Raw genomic sequence first — 17,227 nt, 5'->3', positions numbered from 1 at the left:
TAACTAAGATAGATTTCTTTTATTCTCTAACATTCTCACTACATTCATGAATTTCTTTCAGTTTGTCCCAAATTTCTTTTAGTTGACTTGCAACCCTTGACTCTAATAGATTTATTTGAGTTTAAAGCACAATATAACACATTCATGACTTTAGCATTTAAGGTGAGATGAGTTCTATCCACAGCAGTCAGTTCACTTCTTATTTTTTGTCTGAATCTATGAGTATTTTCATTTATAAGAGAGGCATCATATGGACCTTCACTAATAATAAATCACAATTCAATATTAATAGATTGCAAAAAAATAATCATTCTTTCTTTCCAACTCATATAATTTGACCCATTAAACATAGGTGGTCTAATGACAGAATGTCCTTAAAAAAATATGACATTATTGGTTGTCATATTTACTCCTAAGCCGATTGAGTTTAATCTCAAGGAGACCAAATTCTGATACCAATTGTAAGGATTGAAAACAACCAAGTGAAAGAGATAAATAATGAAATCCGAACTTAAGCATTCTCTCTCTTCTTGAGAGCTTCTCCCTCTAAAAATTAGAGCCTTTCCTCTTCACTTGAGAGTTCTGGCTCCTCTTTCAGTAGGAGAGTCTTATAATAGTTTTAGCCATTGTCCCGATCTTGCGCATCTGTTCACTGTCTTCCTCAACTTTTAGTTGCCCATGTTTTCTAGAGCTGTTTGTTTGGTCCTTGAAGCTTTAAGCTTTCGCTGGTCTTATTTTTAAATATAAAAAAAATTTCTGTTGATAAGCGTTTGTCCTTTTTCTGAACACATCCGATTTTTATCTACTATTTTTCTAACTCTTAACTTCCTCTTCTTGTACAGAACTAGAATACTGGAGTCATCTGGGTCTTGTTCTGGAATGCCCTTAAAGTGATCTCGGCCATGGTGGATGAACTTGCTTTCGTGTTGGAAAAATTTGAGCTATCAAACAAGGAGTATGAGGGTGTGGAACTGGACAGTGAAGACGCAGAGGATGGAAGGAAAGATTGCAGGAAGTGTTCAGTTGGGAAAGTTCTGGGTGAAAGATCTGCCAACTTTACGGGGATTAAGAACTTTGTGAATCACATGTGGGGCTTTCCCAGGAACATGATTGCAACCAAGGTAGGCTTTAATCTGTATCAATTTTCCTTCTCAGAACAAAAGGATATTGACAGAGTCCTGGCGGGGAGACCTTATGTTATGGACAACCAACTTCTCAATATAAAGCAGTGGGAAGAAAATATTGATCACAACCCTGATGCCTTTAACCTCTCACATATGTGGATACAAATTTGGAATATGCCGATTCACTGGCTAACCAAGAAAATTGGAAGGAAAATTGGAAGGGTTTTTAACAGAGTCGACGACGTGATCATCCCGGGGGGAGGTAGCAAGCAGGGAAGACATCTCAGAATCAAGGCTGTGGTGGATGTCACAGTTCCATTACTAAGGGGAACTGCAACAAAAATGAATGGGGTGTCAAGATGGGTTGAGTTTAGGTATGAAAAATGTCTGAATTTTTGTTATTCATGTAGAATCGTTGGATATAGTGACAAAGCATGCAAGCTTAGAAAGGGAAACCAGGTTGTCACGGGGAAGCAACAGTATGGGTTGTGGATGAGAACTCAGGTCATGAGACTTTCACCAAAGAAAAGGGTGGATCCCAAACCAATCCCAGAGGCTGTAGGAAAAATCCCAGAAAATTCAGCCGCTCACAGGCTGCTCTTTGAAGGTGATTACATAATCAACCCTCACAAAAGGATGGAGATGCAGGAAGAAAAGAGCTATCAGCAGGGACATTCAGACGAGAAGCCAGGAGAGAGAAGTGGCGGGACAAGTACTAAAAGTTTTCAAACTCAAAATTCAAAAGCAACTAAAGACAGCAGGCCACCCTTAAACATGGCCCACAACAAAGGTTTGGTTCTGAATCAAAAACCACAAGAGGAAATAGTCCCAAAAAAAGTGGGTGGACAGGAAATGACTGAATGTCAAATCAAGAAACTGATGAAGGGACCCAAGGGGACATCTGAGGAAAAGGATGCAAGGATGACGGTGGCCAAAGATGTTGAAGAAATAGAGGCATCGGATCCAGCTAAAGTCATAGCTAGGGGTGAGCATCGAATTCGAATTCTGTAATTCGGTAGTTGAAATCGGTAAGTTTCGGTAAATGGTTCTGGAAATATTCGACCTAATTCGCATTCGAATTAGAGACTACCGAATTCGAATTCAACCCGAATTCAATTCGGTAAACCAAAAAAATACCGAATTACCGAATTCCAGAAAACTGCTTCTTCGGCCCATTTTTCATCAGCAAATAGCAATGCTATTGAACTGAGCCACAACTTACAAATTGTTCGAATGTAACTGATCACAAATCACTCCAGAAATTCGAAATCAAAACAACACACAATTCACATTGATCATTAAAATTCAGAAATCATAAACAAATCCACAAACAAATTACACTGATCCACAAACAAATCACAAATGACAAACAAATCCAGACATCACAAATCAGAAATCACAAGTCCAGAAATCACACTGTTGCCCTGGTGCTACAAATCAGAAATTCCACTGATCCACAATCATAAATCAATCTAGAAATCATAATGAAACAAAAATAAAAGTCTAAATTAACTTGTCCAAAAATCACAATCCACATTCCACAATCTAGAAAGCCACAAAGCCACAAACTGCAATCCACAATCCAGAAACTGCAACTTCAGCCACAAGAAGAGTTGCAATACAGAAACTCCAATCCACAATCCACAATCCACAATCCAGAAACTGCAATCCACAATCCAGAGTCCAGAAAGCCACAAGAAGAGTTGCAATACAGAAAGCCAATTACGCTGAAACTGCAACTTGCAACAAGAGTTGGTTCAACCCTCAAAATGCAAACTTCAGCATTTGTGACCTCTCAAAGGTCAATTATAGTTGGTTCAGTTCCAGTCTTCAGCAACTCTGCAAGAACAAATAAAATTCATGAAGTATCATAAAGGCAATTATTAGAAAGAAAGAAATACTTCAAATTCTGCAATAAAAATTTTGATAGCTTACCAGATTCGAAGGCTTCAAGCTCTTCCAGATTTTCTTCTACATTTAATTCTGTCTTGGAGGACCGAAGCCAATCTTGAGCACATATTAAACCTTGCACAATTCTAGGAGTCAAAGAACTCCTAAATGTATCAAGAACACGACCTCCGGTACTAAAAGCAGATTCGGAGGCCACGGTAGAAATTGGGACTGCTAACACATCACGAGCAACTTTGGAAAGGATTGGGAATCTAAGGCTATTGGCCTTCCACCATAACAAGATATCAAATCTCTCATCATCTTCCTCACAATCCTCATTCAAATACTTCTCTAATTCAGATTTTGCATCCCTACCCCCAAGTTCCATTTTTCTCTTCTTAAACTCCAACTTGTACCTATCAGTGATTGTTTTAGAGGCATTCCCATGTCCATGAAATGTAATTTTACTCGTTGGAGAATCACTTGAAAGTGAAGAAGCATGAGAGGCAGGTGTGTTGAGCATCTTGTATTCATTAAACAGCTCAAACATTGCATCTTTTGCAAGGCCAGCTATTGTTGTACCATCGGACTCACCATACATTTGACAAACCACAAATTCAAGGTATTCAAGTTTAGTTCGAGGATCAAGAATGGAGGAAATAAAAATCAGCATATTCATCTTTTCAATCTTTCCCCAATACTTATCATATTTCTCCTTCATTGATCTTGCCATTGAACTCAATTCATCATTATCACTTGCTGTCATTTCAATTAAAATGCCATGAATGTGACTAATATCAGTGAAAAAATTATTTGAAGTCACATATTTGGAACCGGAAACCTTCACAGTTAGCTGATAAAAGTTTTCCAAAAAAATCACCAAGAATCTAGCTTTTGTCCAATCAGATTTTGTTGGCAGATTTTCTAACTCTTGAAGCATATAAGGATCCTGCTCCTCAAACCTCTCAAAAGCTCGCTCAAACCTTTGAGCTGTGTCTAGCATTAGATATGTAGAATTCCACCTAGTAGGTACATCTAAACAGAGCAATCTTTTGCATTCAATTTTTTCAATTTCAACACACTCCTTGAATTTTTTCAATCTAGAAGGTGACTGTCTAACATATCTAACTGCTGCCCTGATACAATCAACTGACTCCCCAAGTTTTTTGATGCCATCATTAACAATTAGATTCACTATGTGAGCTACACACCTCACATGAGTCCATTTCCCCCCTAACACAGCTTTTCCCCAATTTTGAAGCTTTCCTCGTAAATACTGGACAGCTACATCATTGGAACTTGCATTGTCAACTGTGACAGTTAGGATATCATCAACTCCCCATTCTAGTAGACACTTTTCTATGGCCTTACCAACTTCAGTTCCCTTGTGACTAGCAATAGGACAGAAATTTAGGATCTTTTTGTTCAGTTTCCAATCATTATCTATGAAATGGGCAGTGAGGCACATATAGTTTATCCTTTGAATGGATGTCCAAGAATCTGTGGTTAAACAAATTCTGCCACTGTTATTCTTCAAGAGTTGTTTCAACTTAGTTTTTTCATCTAAATACAGCTGATAGCAATCTCTAGAAATAGTCCATCTCGAAGGAATTTTAAATGATGGACAAGCAGTCCGCATCATATATTGAAAGCCTCTACCCTCTACATGTTTAAATGGCAACTCATCAACAATTACCATATAAGCTAAGCTTTTTCTAATGGCTTCCGCATCAAATTTCCAACTTATGAGTGCCCCTTTAACCTCTCCCGCTAAGGTTTCAGTTTCACCCAAACACAAAGTAGCCTGGCCAGTGTGCTTATTTTTAGGATTTAGAGGACATTTAGCTACATGAGTATTAAGGGGAGTCGTACCATGACTTTTGGGATCCGCAGCTATGTCCTTGTCACAGTACTTGCAAATTGCATGACGAACTCCATTCACATGCTTTACATGAAAATGATCCCAAGCTTTGGACCTCTTCTTGTACTCTCCTCTTTTCTTGGCAAAACCAGATTCTTCGCAGCTTTGTGTAGTAGGACTAGGAGGAAGAGTTCCAGATGATCCTTCTTGTTCCAGCTCATTGCAACTTGGATTACTCTCACCATCAGTAGTAGACATAGCTTCAGTGTGCCAGCACTTGAAACCTTTGACCAGAACAAGGACACAACACAAAGATTTCACAAGTCAGAAAAGGTATATAATACTTTTTTCTCACTGACCTCAGTAGGTCTAATTTCATATCCAATCCAAGATATTTTGAGAAAATTTGCTCATAGCTTCTAAAGAATAATACGACCCTGAAATCTATTATTCACATATTCAAAGTGGAAAAGTAGGAATAATCTCTAAAAGTATACTAATCCATCAAAATTTATGTGTTCATCTTAAACCTATTAGATAAATATGTAATACTACATGATTCTGAACCATCATTGGTTTCATGCATCAGATGAGTTCAGTAAGCTAAAACCAGAACAAAGTTTTAGACATTAATCAACATACTCAACCAGAACTGCACAACGACCATAGCTCAGAACTACTTTGTGAAATTGCCTGTCGCTAAGGTTCAATGATTAATCCGACACAATAGTGGAGCATCAGCCAGGAAGAAAAAGCCATAAAAAATCAGTTCAATAGAACAAAAGGAACAGCCAGGAAGAATAATTCGATACAAAGGTAAATTTACACGCAGAATTCATTTGTTAGTTTCCATTTTAATAGAGGAAAAAATAGCAAAATGGACAAAACAGGCCGAGCCCCAAAAGAAATGTGTGAGAAAGAGAGAGAGGGAGAGGAGACAAACCCTAAATCTTGGAACGAATGCTAAGGAGACTGGAGACTGGAGACTGGAGGAGGCTGGACTGCTGGAGGAGTGAGTATGGAGACTGGAGAGAACCGGCTGGAGGAGGCTTCTGTAGTTGAGGAGAGGAAAGGAGAAGCTGTCAAACTGAGAAAGTATCTTCAGTTGAGGAGAGAAGAAACTCAGAAACAGGCAAACAGCTTGGCTTAGACTTCAGTGGGCGACGGCGCAAAGGAACGAGACTACGAGAGGAAGAGGAGAGCAGAAATAGTGAAATTAGAACGAATGCTAATTTAGGGTATTGAAAGTCTGAAATTGGAACATCCGACAAAAGCTTGAGGTATAATAATATTCGGAATTTCGAATTTGAAAACGGTAGTATTTTACCGTTTTACTGAATTAAATTCGAATTCGGTAAATCCGAATTCAAGAACCCCAAAACCAAATTCGACCCTAATTCGATTCTTACTAATTCGATACCACCGATTTACCGACCTAATTACCGAATTATCGAATTCGAATTACCAAATTGAAATCGATTTCGGTCGGTAATTCGGTAATTACCGTAATTGCTCACCCCTAGTCATAGCAAGCTCAATGGATTTGGAAATGGAAACTCCAAACAATAGCTATTCACAGAAGAAGGAAAACGATGGAAATAAAAAGGATAGCAAGATGAGAGAGGTCAAAATCAGAAGAAGAAATATTAGGAATAGCAGCAACATGATTAACAGGGAACCACTGATGGAAATCTGCCAGAATGGGTGTTCGGTGATCGAGAAAGTGGGTGGAAAAAGAAAAATGACCCAACCAATGGAAGTGGATATGATGAAAGATGAGGAAATGAAACCAAAAATAAGCAAAAAGGAAGGAGAAACGGAAGTGAATGATGAGCTGAAGGTTAGGGAGACCAACCTGGAATGGTCTCCCGGTACAATATGAAAGTTCTGGCGTGGAACTGTCAAGGTGCCGGGAGCTCCTTGACGATTCCCAGTCTCAAGGAGGTTTGTAACCTTTACTCCCCAAATCTGGTCTTTCTTAGTGAAACTAAAAATCAAAAAAACATCATGGAAAAAATAAAAAAAAGAGTCAACTATGATAATATTTTTGTGGTTAACCCGATTGGTAAGGTAGGTGGTTTAGCTATTTTTTGGAACAAAGAACTAAACATTGACAAAATTTTGTTCACGGAATTTACCATTGAGGTTAAAATTGCTGCTAATCAGGAATCAGATAGCTGGTGGTGTATATGTACATATGCAAACTCAGTGGCATCTATTAAATCAAAAAAACATCATGGAAAAAATAAAAAAAAGAGTCAACTATGATAATATTTTTGTGGTTAACCCGATTGGTAAGGTAGGTGGTTTAGCTATTTTTTGGAACAAAGAACTAAACATTGACAAAATTTTGTTCACGGAATTTACCATTGAGGTTAAAATTGCTGCTAATCAGGAATCAGATAGCTGGTGGTGTATATGTACATATGCAAACTCAGTGGCATCTATTAGGCAGAAACAGTGGGAAATTTTATCTAACAAGAAAAGGTTGTGGAACAATAGAATTGTGCTCATTGGTGATTTTAACGATATAATCTCCAACGATGAAAAGTGGGGTGGTAAGACAAGAGAAAGCTGGTCTTTTATTAAGTTCAAGAATTTTATTACCAGAAATGAGCTCGTTGACCTTGGCTTTAAAGGGTTGCCCTGGACATGGAACAACAATTGGAGCTCTGGGGAAAAGATAAAGGAGAGATTAGATAGAGTTCTAACAAGTGTAGAGTGGTGCAGGAACAATAGTGGAGCAAATTTGATGCACATACAAACTGCTGCGTCTGACCATGCTATGCTGCTAATGGATACCAGACCAGTAAGGAAAAGATGTAGAAAACGATTCCAATTTGATGCAAGATGGTTGCAGTATCCTGAAGTAGAAAAGGTAGTGGACTCAGCATGGGAGAAACAACAATTGGGATCCAGAGGCTATAGAATAACAAGGAAAATCAAGGAATGCAGACTGGCACTCAAAGGATGGAATAAAGGATTTCAGTCAAACAGTAAAGCCAATAGTTTGGCTATCAAAGATCTAATTGGGAAGACACAGGAAAGGAATGCACAGAACAAACAATCTCTGATTATGGATCTTAAAAGGAAATTGAGTGCTGAGTATGCTAAGGAAGAAGCTTTTTGGGCCCAAAAATCTCGATGCAAATGGCTAAAAGAGGGGGACAAAAACACAGCTTACTTTCATATGAGAGTTGCCAGTAGAAGCAAGGAGAAATAGGATATTCAGATTGGAGAAGGAACAAGGGGGTTGGTGTGAAACAGATGAGGAGATAGGTGAAGAAGTAGCAAGATACTACCAGGATTTGTTTAAAAGCACATGGCCCACAAATTTCGATGAGATCCTTCAGGGCATTCCTAGAACAATCACAGAATAGATGAACAGAGAAGGAAATTAAGCTAGCTTTTTTTTCCATGCATCCCAATGAAGCCCCGGGACCAGATGGTATGTCTCCCTTATTTTTTAAAAGATTCTGGGGTATCATTAAAAAGGACCCAGTGAAGACTATCAAGAGTTACTTTCAGCTGGACCATTTGTGCAAAGCTCTAAATGAAACTTTAGTCACACTAATTCCTAAGATTGATATGCCATTGAATCTTTCTCAATATAGACCAATCAGCTTATACAATGTTGTTTATAAAATCACTTCCAAAGTTCTTGTAAATAGAATGAAGCCTTTTTTGAATGAATGCATAAGTAATGGTCAAGCTACTTTTGTACCAAGAAGACAAATTTTGAATAATGTTATGATAGCACATGAATATATCCACTGGCTTAATCATAGGAGGGGCAAGAGAGAGGGATACATGGCTCTTAAACTAGACATGTCAAAAGCCTATGATAGAGTAGAATGGCAGTTTTTGCTTTGTGTCCTTAGTAAAATGGGGTTCTGCCCCTTGTGGATCAATTGGATCAAAGGGTGTATATCCTCCTGTTCCTACTCCTTTAATATCAATGGGAACAAAACAGGCTATATGTGTCCTTCTAGAGGCATTAGGTAGGGGGACCCACTGTCCCCATATTTGTTTCTTTTCTGTGCTCAAGGCCTTGCGAACCTCTTAACATCTGCTTGCAGGAACAATATGTTAACAGGAATTAAAATCTCCAGGAATGGCCCTGTCATATCCCATTTATTTTTCGCAGATGACTCGTTGATCTTCTGTAAAGCTAACTCTAAGGAGGCAAGTGAGATCACCAGAATCTTTCAAATCTATGAACTAGCTTCAGGACAAAAGATCAACATTGAGAAATCAGTAGTTCTTTTCAGCAGAAACACTTCCCAGGAAAACAAGCAAGAGGTCTTCCAAACTCTTGGCAACATCCAGCATGTCTCTCAGGCAAAGTATCTGGGTCTCCCTATGGTTATAGGAAGATCTAAAAACAGCACATTCAGGTTTCTGAAAGAGAAGATGATTGGCAAGCTGCAAGGATGGAAGGGAAAGATGCTAAGTAATGCGGGCAAAGAGGTTCTTCTCAAATCAGTTGCATTAGCTCTACCATCATATACCATGTCAGTTTTCAAGCTTCTAGATGGACTATGCAAAGCATTAAGCAGCATGATGGCGAGATTTTGGTGGGGAAATGACCCAGGCGAGAAGAAAATGTATTGAAAAAAATGGTGGGACCTGACTGATGTCAAAGGTAAGGGAGGGCTTGGATTTCGTGACATAAAGTGCTTCAATGAAGCCTTACTTGCCAAGCAAGCATGGAGACTTCTAACAAAACCTGAGTTGTTGGTCAGTAAGGTAATGAAAGGAAAATATTTTCCGAACTCCCCTATTTTGCAGGCCAAAGCAAAGTCTGGTTCATCGTGGATATGGCAGAGCATCCAAAGTGCAATCCCTTTGCTAGAAAATGGCATTAGAAGACAGATAGGAAATGGTAAATCAACTGCAATTTGGAAAGATAGATGGGTTCCCAATGGTATGAATGGACTAATAAGATCAGCTAGACCTCAAAATTGTATCATAGACAAAGTCTGTGAGTTGATCAGTAACAAGAGATGGAACAACAATCTTATTCAGTCCATTTTCTCAAGAGAAGAGGCGGAACAAGTACTAATGATCCCTCTCAGCATCCAGGAAAGGCAGGACAGGTTCGTTTGGATGCATAGCAGTAGTGGAGACTACACCACCAAGTCAAGATACGCTCAAGCCAGATTGAAATCGAGCAAGAAGGCCAATAAGATGCAACCAAACGAGGGATCCAGCTCAAGGAAGGATGATCCTACACTATGGCATCAAGTCTGGGATCTAAACATAAAACATAAACTGAAGCACTTCCTATGGGAATGTCTTCATAACATTCTGCCCACAAACGAAGAAGTGCATAGAAGAACTGGTAAAGGGGATAAGTGGTGCAAATGCTGTGATGAAGGGGGAGAAACTTTAGAGCACCTTTTTTTCAACTGTAAAGCTAAAGGAGAGGCTTGGAAGACATTCCCTATCAAATGGGACGGTATTCAAGAAAGCTCGTGGAATTTCTGGAGGTGGTGGGAAGCATTGCAGGGTACTAGAAGCAGAGTTAAGGGCATCAGTCACATAGAAGCCACAATAAACTTCTTGTGGCAATTGTGGAAAGCCAGAAATGCCTGCAACTTCAACAAGGAAAGCACAAAAGGTAACCTGATTTCAAGTAGAGCTCTAGAAGAATGGTTGGAGTACAAACAGATGTGAGACTTGGAGAATGGGGAAAGCAAAAAGGATGAGCCAGAAGTGCCAACGAGGATCATCACAAAAGAGCTCCATGATCAACATGCCATTCTAATGTTCACGGATGCAGCAATGGACGATAAGAGAAGTAGAGGGGGATTGGGCATTGCAGCAAAGGACCATAATGGAAGATTGGTCAAAACATGGGCAATCCCTACTGGAATGATGAAAGATGCTGCCATATTAGAAGCAGAAGCAATCAGATCAGCCATGCTCAAAACTTTGGAAGAAGGGTGGACATCTCTACTCATACACTCAGATTGTAAGTGTTTAGTGGATAGAATTAATCACAGATATATTTGGTTATTTCTGTTAGATATGTTGGTAGATGATATCGTACATCTTAGTCGATCCTTTTGGCGATGTTCCTTCATATTTATTGGAATGGAACATAATCGCACTAGTCATGGTTTGGCAAAGTTTGCAATCAACCTAATTGATGAAGCAAGGTAGGAGCTAGACTTCCCTGTGTGGCTTAAGACTGAAGCCCACAAAGATGCCCTGGCCGTGTGCCAGTAGTATGTATATGCTAGGAATATTGTAACTTTTATCACATATATATTAAATGATGACATTTTGACAAAAAAAAAGAAAGAAAGAGATAAACAATGCAAAGATCACAAACGTAACAATAAGTAAATAACAAGGAAAGAATTGCAAACCAATTAACTACCCAACTCCTCTTGAACTTGTAGATTAATTCAAACAAACTTCTTCAAGTTGATGAATTACAATCACTCTTGTGTACAAAGGAAGGTTCACTTCCTCCTTACCCCGAACTTTACTCGATCAAGTTAGGACGTTTTACTATCCCTCAAGACAACCCTCGCAGAGCTACACTCATGAAGTATTCACTCACAAATGAAAAGTTTGCAATGAACCTCACACCACTAAGACTACAAATCTTTTTTGGAAAGTATTTTTTTCACTAAAATCACTCTAGATCTTTTGTATCTTCAGTGTGCAAAAGTTATTTGAAGATTCTGACCATACTCTATTTATAGGAGACCAAGAAAGTGCTTCATTAATGCTTCCAACGGATAGAAAGTAGCTGAACAGTCAACTAGCCGTTGGAGTATTGGACGTCCGGTACTTCTATTTTTTGCGTCCGATAGTAGGCAGTGAGTTTGAGAAATTTTCTTCAATTCTATCGGACGTCCGGTGCAAACTCTTTGTGCGTCCGACAGCAAATAAAGAGATTTAAAAAATCATCTTGTTTCTATCGGACGTCCGGTGGAGACATATTCAGCGTCCGAAGTTACGCAATGATTATCGGACGTCCGATCCAAGCGTCCGACAGCTTTCAGCAGCCTTTGTCCCTTTCAATTGCACTTGATCTTCGAATCTAATTTGCTTCACAACTGAAAATATTTCTTAAAAAGATATTAGTATTATCCATTGTTTTGTAAACATATAAAATTAGGAACCAATGTCAACAGAAAAAGTAAAAAGTGCTTATAGTGCTTGCATAGCTACACTTTCGAGAGATTTGTAATATGAGGTAAGGTGTATGTATGGGGATAGGTACACTGTGAATTTGCGTAGCGACACCTTTGGGGGACTTTACTTAATGGTTAGAATGAAGAATAAGAGGGAGTGGATGAATAAATATACAGGAAAGGTATGTCCAAAAATTTTAAAGAAGTTGGAAAAATAAAAAATGCTTCTAGTGCTTGCATAGCTACACGTTCAAGGGACTGGTATTATGAAGTGAGGTGTATGTATGGGGATAGGTACACTGTGAATTGGCTAGTAGAACTAAATGGCATTCATTGTGCTCATGCAAAATGAGTGCCATTATTTTGGCAAAGGAGCCTCCAGAGAACTTTGTTAATGAATGCTATTCAAATGTGGCCTACATGAGGGCATATGGGCCTATAATATATCCTCTCAATGGTGTTGAAAAAGAGGCCTCTCCTAGCACCTGAAACCATCAAGTTTGCTGGCTGACACGAGAAGAAAATAACCAGACGAGCCACCAATTGCAATAGCTTCTCAAGGACAAACAAAGAGATTGTCTATAGTGGGTCTAATGGATTATAATTGTAGAAAGTGTAAACAAAAAGGCCACAATAGTAGGAAGTGTCTGAGCAATTTTGACTAAGGAAATATCCAGCAACAAGCTACTAAGACTACAAGTAGCTCTCAGCCACAGCAACAGACTCCTAATACCATAAATCCTAGTGCAAACAAACATTCCAACTTCGCATTTAAGCAGTCCCAACCTCAGCATACTAATTACCAGCCTCAAAATGCTACTCATGTTGCAAACAAACAGTCCAATTTAACACATGAAGCAGTCTTTGGTGCAAGTGGCTTGGAGACTGATATAAGTGACCAAATGTTGTTTGATCTCATCAGTCAAATCCCATGTGAACCTATAACCAGCCAACCACCTACTCCAACATCAACAAGAAAGAATGCAATATCTCCAATTCATACTTCTCTATTTGTTCATACTAATTTCATTGTGTAGCATGTTTGCTTCCTTCTATACTATTATTTACTCATTTTTTTGGTTTCCAACTGTTAGGGTACGAAAGTCAAGTATAGATATGGTATATGTCAGAGATTTGGACACACTCAAAGTAGTTGTGATTCAACATTGGTTTCTCTCTATAAGAGACACCCATGGGAACCACCTGGACTGGTTGTAAGTAAATTGTTATTGTCAACTTCATATATCATCTATCAAATCTCAGATATTGTATGCAATGAATGACCTCCTCATCGTTTTGTTTGTATCTTTAGAGGCCTAAGAAGACATTAACTGCAAACGTATCCATCTCTAAAAGTACTGCAAGCAGGGATGACAAGCTGACTTAGATGACTATGGGGTGCTGTTGCAAATGGCCTTATTTAAGTGTTTAAGAAGTTAGAAGATGTTCTTTTTGTCTAGTATTTGACTTTAGCAGACCATTTTTTTAGAGCAATGGAATTGACTTCTTAGTTCATTGCATTTTTTTTTTGGTGAAATGCATATTGTAATAAATGTACTTGACTGGGTTATGTACTATTTTTTTTTTTAGCAATGGAATGCATGCTCTTCTTATTTCTGGTGCAACTAATTGGTTCACTTTCTACTGTTTCTTCACTTATAATCACGCCTGTTGCGCCCCACTTTTTGAGTGTGTGAAAGTAGTGTGTGGATATGTATGTGAACATGTGTGAAAGTGAAAATAAAAGGCCATGGGACTTGAAAATGCGACGATTTGGCCAAACAAAGTTCAAAAAGGGTTTTTGAATGGAAAATGGAGTCGCCACTTGGTATAGAGTTAGGGTGTACCAAATCACCCAAAAAGTGATTTTTTGGAAAGCAAAGTAAACAAACCCCTTTTTAAGAACTTTTAGGTATACGTAACCAAAACAAGGGATCGGGGGTCACATTTAATAAGGGAGAAGGCAAAGGCAAAGCCTAAGGCACTCCCTTACCCTAGCCAAAGCTAGTTGCGTGACTTAACCCTTCTTTTTCTAATTCTTCTACCCAAAATATGCTTTGCATGTTGGATATGACTAATGGATATGAAAAAGAAATGCAATTCTAAATCTAAAATGTCTCTTACGAGTCTTTTTGGTCCCAATCACATGAGTTGTGGTGGCCAATAAGGAAAGTCCTCATAGAGGTCGCGAATGATGCAAATGAAGGCTCAAATATGAGTGCAAGTGTGAAAATGTAAGAAAACGTGCATGTGTGCAAATGTAAGACAAGTGCATGTGTGCAAATGGAGAAAATAAAGGTGTTTGTGTGCAAATGAATGAAAATATGATAGTAGATACATATAAGTGCAATTGGGTGCAATTTGCGAGGTAGAAAATAAATGATAAAAGAAGAAAAATGTGCAAACATGGCATATGGATTGAGAAAAATATAGGTAGTGAGAAAATGTGGATAAAAGAGTGAGGAAGTGATATGATAAGAATGAGAGTGCATGAACCTAAAGGAATGCATCAAGTCGGGTACGGGAATGACTCCTAATTTCACGACTTTAATTTTGCCTTTGATTAGAAGGAAGAACTAGCGTGCTAAGGCTATTTTGCAGCCACACTCGCTCGTTTCCCTTATCGAAAGGGGACTCTCAAGCAAATGTACCCTATAACTAGCATGAGGATGCAAAACCTAAAATGAAGGGGAAAGGATTGGAGGAGCATGCCAAATGCTAGAAAACTAAGAAAAATGCATGAAATGTAGTGAGACATGCAAGTTTGTACTAACGAGAGGAAATCCCTAAGGGGCTAGCGTTGGACTAGCCCATATCTATGAATTCCTACTAGCGTTGGACTAGTGAAAAACGGGACAATGAGGCACAACTAGCGTTGGACTAGTGTGGTGGCGTGCATTCATCCATTACATTCATCCATGACTATAGAAAGCAAGTAGGCATGCCAGTCACCTATAAACACGTAGCACATAACACTTAGCATGCTCGACTAAATGCGAGAGCCTAATAAAGCAAATTAACACATAGCAACAAAAGCAGGCAATGAACCTATTACATTTGCTAACTAAAACAAAAGGGGATGGGGAAAAATGGACAAAAATGCTCTCCAAGCCCTATCTATTACAAGCCAAGAGGTGTACACATACCCCATAAATACATAAAAGAACAACTTAACAAAAAGCAAAAGTAAATGAAATAAATGAAAGGAATTAAGGAAAAACAAGGAAAGCAAAGTAGACATGCAATTTTCACTTAGCACATTGGATCACATAGGGTCAAATAAGGTCAAAATAAGGGATAGAGTGTACCTCCCTTGCAATGGTGATCAAATGAAGGAAAAATGGTTTCAAAACAATAAAAAGGTCAAGGTACCACTTTAATTAAGAAAAATTAAAAGAAATGTGCAAAACAAAGCTCACTTGATCAAAAAACCCCTAAAGTCACGAATTAAATGCAATTAAACAAACTATGGTAATTAATTAAAGCAAACAAGCAATGAAGTTGCAAAAATCAAAACTGCGAAGGATCAAATTGATGAAATTATTCAATTGGTTGGGTCATAGTGAAACAAAGGGGAACTTGGGGGGTCAAAGTGCAATTTTGTGAACTTTTTCATGCAACCCATGCAAACCTACGAAACATATGCTTCTGCAATACCAACCTGAACCATTTCAATTCAAACAAGGAAAACTTTGATTCAAAACTTGTCATCTAGACTTCAAAATTTAACTTAAGCAACAAAACACATATATTCCACATCCTAATTCAAACAAAATTTAAATAAAACAATCATGCAAGTCTTGAAGAAATGTTCAAACAGTCCAAAAACAGTCAACAAGCAAAAGACATGTTTGCTGCAACTTTGCAGCTCATCTTAACACAAAGGAAAGATTGCAAACTAACCCAGCATTTAGTTACCAAAATTACATACATCTTCCAACATCATTAACCAAAGGTAGCTGAGTACTCCCTTCATCCCATCTGATAGAATCCAATCAATGGGAACAAGAAACATGCACTCACACAAGAAAAATGCAGCAAGAATTTCTGCAATCGAGACTCTCGGCAATCAAAAGAAAAAGAAAAGCCTGTTCATACTTCACTTTACTACAATTAAACGGGAGCTATCAGCATTGCGGCAACATTTTTAGTTGCTCAAATTGATGCTAATACCTTTAACTAGAAACAACGAAAAAACAAAATGACTCAAAACATGCCATGACTTATTCATACACATGAATCTGGGACAAAGGGGAGCGGGAAGGTTCAACAAGGTCTCTGAACATGAAAATGCAGCAAAGCAACACAATCTAAATGCCCTGAATATTCGTCAAAACCTGAACTCTAGCCCTTCAAGATATCAGACCCAAAACAGGAAAAAAAACAAACAAAAAAAAAACAAACTTCAGCAGCTCGAGAGAAAAAGGAAGTTGTTCGCACAGCTGCAACATGATCAAGGGTGACTCTCGGCTACTCTAAGCTTCAATGTAATGAACTAAAAGGGACTTAATACAACTCCTAACTCACTCCAGCACAAAGGCTTGGGACGAAGGGGAGAGGGAAGATTAAATACAACAGTGCAACATGAAATGCAGCAGGGAAAATGGAACGGAATCATCCAATCCCAACTGAAGTTCGGCAGTATAAAGGCGTATGAACATCTGCCAACTTTAAACCTAAAACTTCAAGAAAACAGCCTAAGACCCAAATCATGTGAACAAACAAGATACTAAGAACGACACTTGCAACTCACGAACCACACTCATTCAGTTTCACAAGGGAAAGAAAGCATGAAAGCTAACAGCTTTTTGGTTCCTAAGTTTGCAACAAGAAGATTCTAACACAGCTTTGATAGCAAACAAGTTCATGGCATCCTCAGTCAAGCGACAAACAAAAACAAGAACGACAAACAGGTCACAACTTCGACGACTAAAGAAAGAGAAGGATGATTTACAGTCCTCGTCCTTAAGCATCGACAACACTTAGGAAAGGAAGAAAATTTTGTCAAACTAAGATTGAAAAGGATCCATGACTACCTGAAAACACCTAGGCTGCTAAACGAAACAGTAGAGGCTCCTGGAAATCGCACGGCTCTAGCAATTTGAATCCACGAACTGGGTTGCAAGAGACTCCAGCGCTGATGCAGGCGATGCCAACTGAAGATCCTTCCTTTTCCTTTTCTGATTTCCAGCCGAAGC

General features: G+C 38.6%; 3 protein-coding genes across 3 annotated transcripts; 2 read left to right on the top strand and 1 right to left on the bottom strand.

The window, feature by feature from the left end:
- Positions 1 to 2,919: 2,919 nt before the first annotated feature.
- Positions 2,920 to 5,133, bottom strand: LOC113696513 (zinc finger BED domain-containing protein RICESLEEPER 2-like). Its single transcript, XM_027215916.2, has 2 exons — positions 3,060 to 5,133; positions 2,920 to 2,963 (listed from the first exon to the last, which is right to left on the bottom strand). Exons 1-2 carry the CDS (start codon positions 5,131 to 5,133, stop codon positions 2,920 to 2,922), a joined length of 2,118 nt encoding a protein of 705 aa, XP_027071717.2.
- A 3,828-nt stretch (positions 5,134 to 8,961) lies between these two features.
- Positions 8,962 to 9,489, top strand: LOC113696512 (uncharacterized). Its single transcript, XM_027215915.1, has one exon. It carries the CDS (start codon positions 8,962 to 8,964, stop codon positions 9,487 to 9,489), a length of 528 nt encoding a protein of 175 aa, XP_027071716.1.
- A 138-nt stretch (positions 9,490 to 9,627) lies between these two features.
- LOC140009764 (uncharacterized) lies at positions 9,628 to 12,518 on the top strand. The gene is made up of 5 exons (XM_072056069.1): positions 9,628 to 10,498; positions 10,661 to 10,852; positions 10,907 to 11,039; positions 12,115 to 12,211; positions 12,324 to 12,518. Exons 1-5 carry the CDS (start codon positions 9,628 to 9,630, stop codon positions 12,516 to 12,518), a joined length of 1,488 nt encoding a protein of 495 aa, XP_071912170.1.
- Positions 12,519 to 17,227: the final 4,709 nt, after the last annotated feature.

This window comes from Coffea arabica, chromosome 6e (assembly GCF_036785885.1).
Source record: "Coffea arabica cultivar ET-39 chromosome 6e, Coffea Arabica ET-39 HiFi, whole genome shotgun sequence".
NCBI lineage: Eukaryota > Viridiplantae > Streptophyta > Magnoliopsida > Gentianales > Rubiaceae > Coffea > Coffea arabica.
The sequence above is the reverse complement of the archived record's forward strand: the minus strand, read 5'-3'. Positions and strand labels throughout refer to the sequence as shown.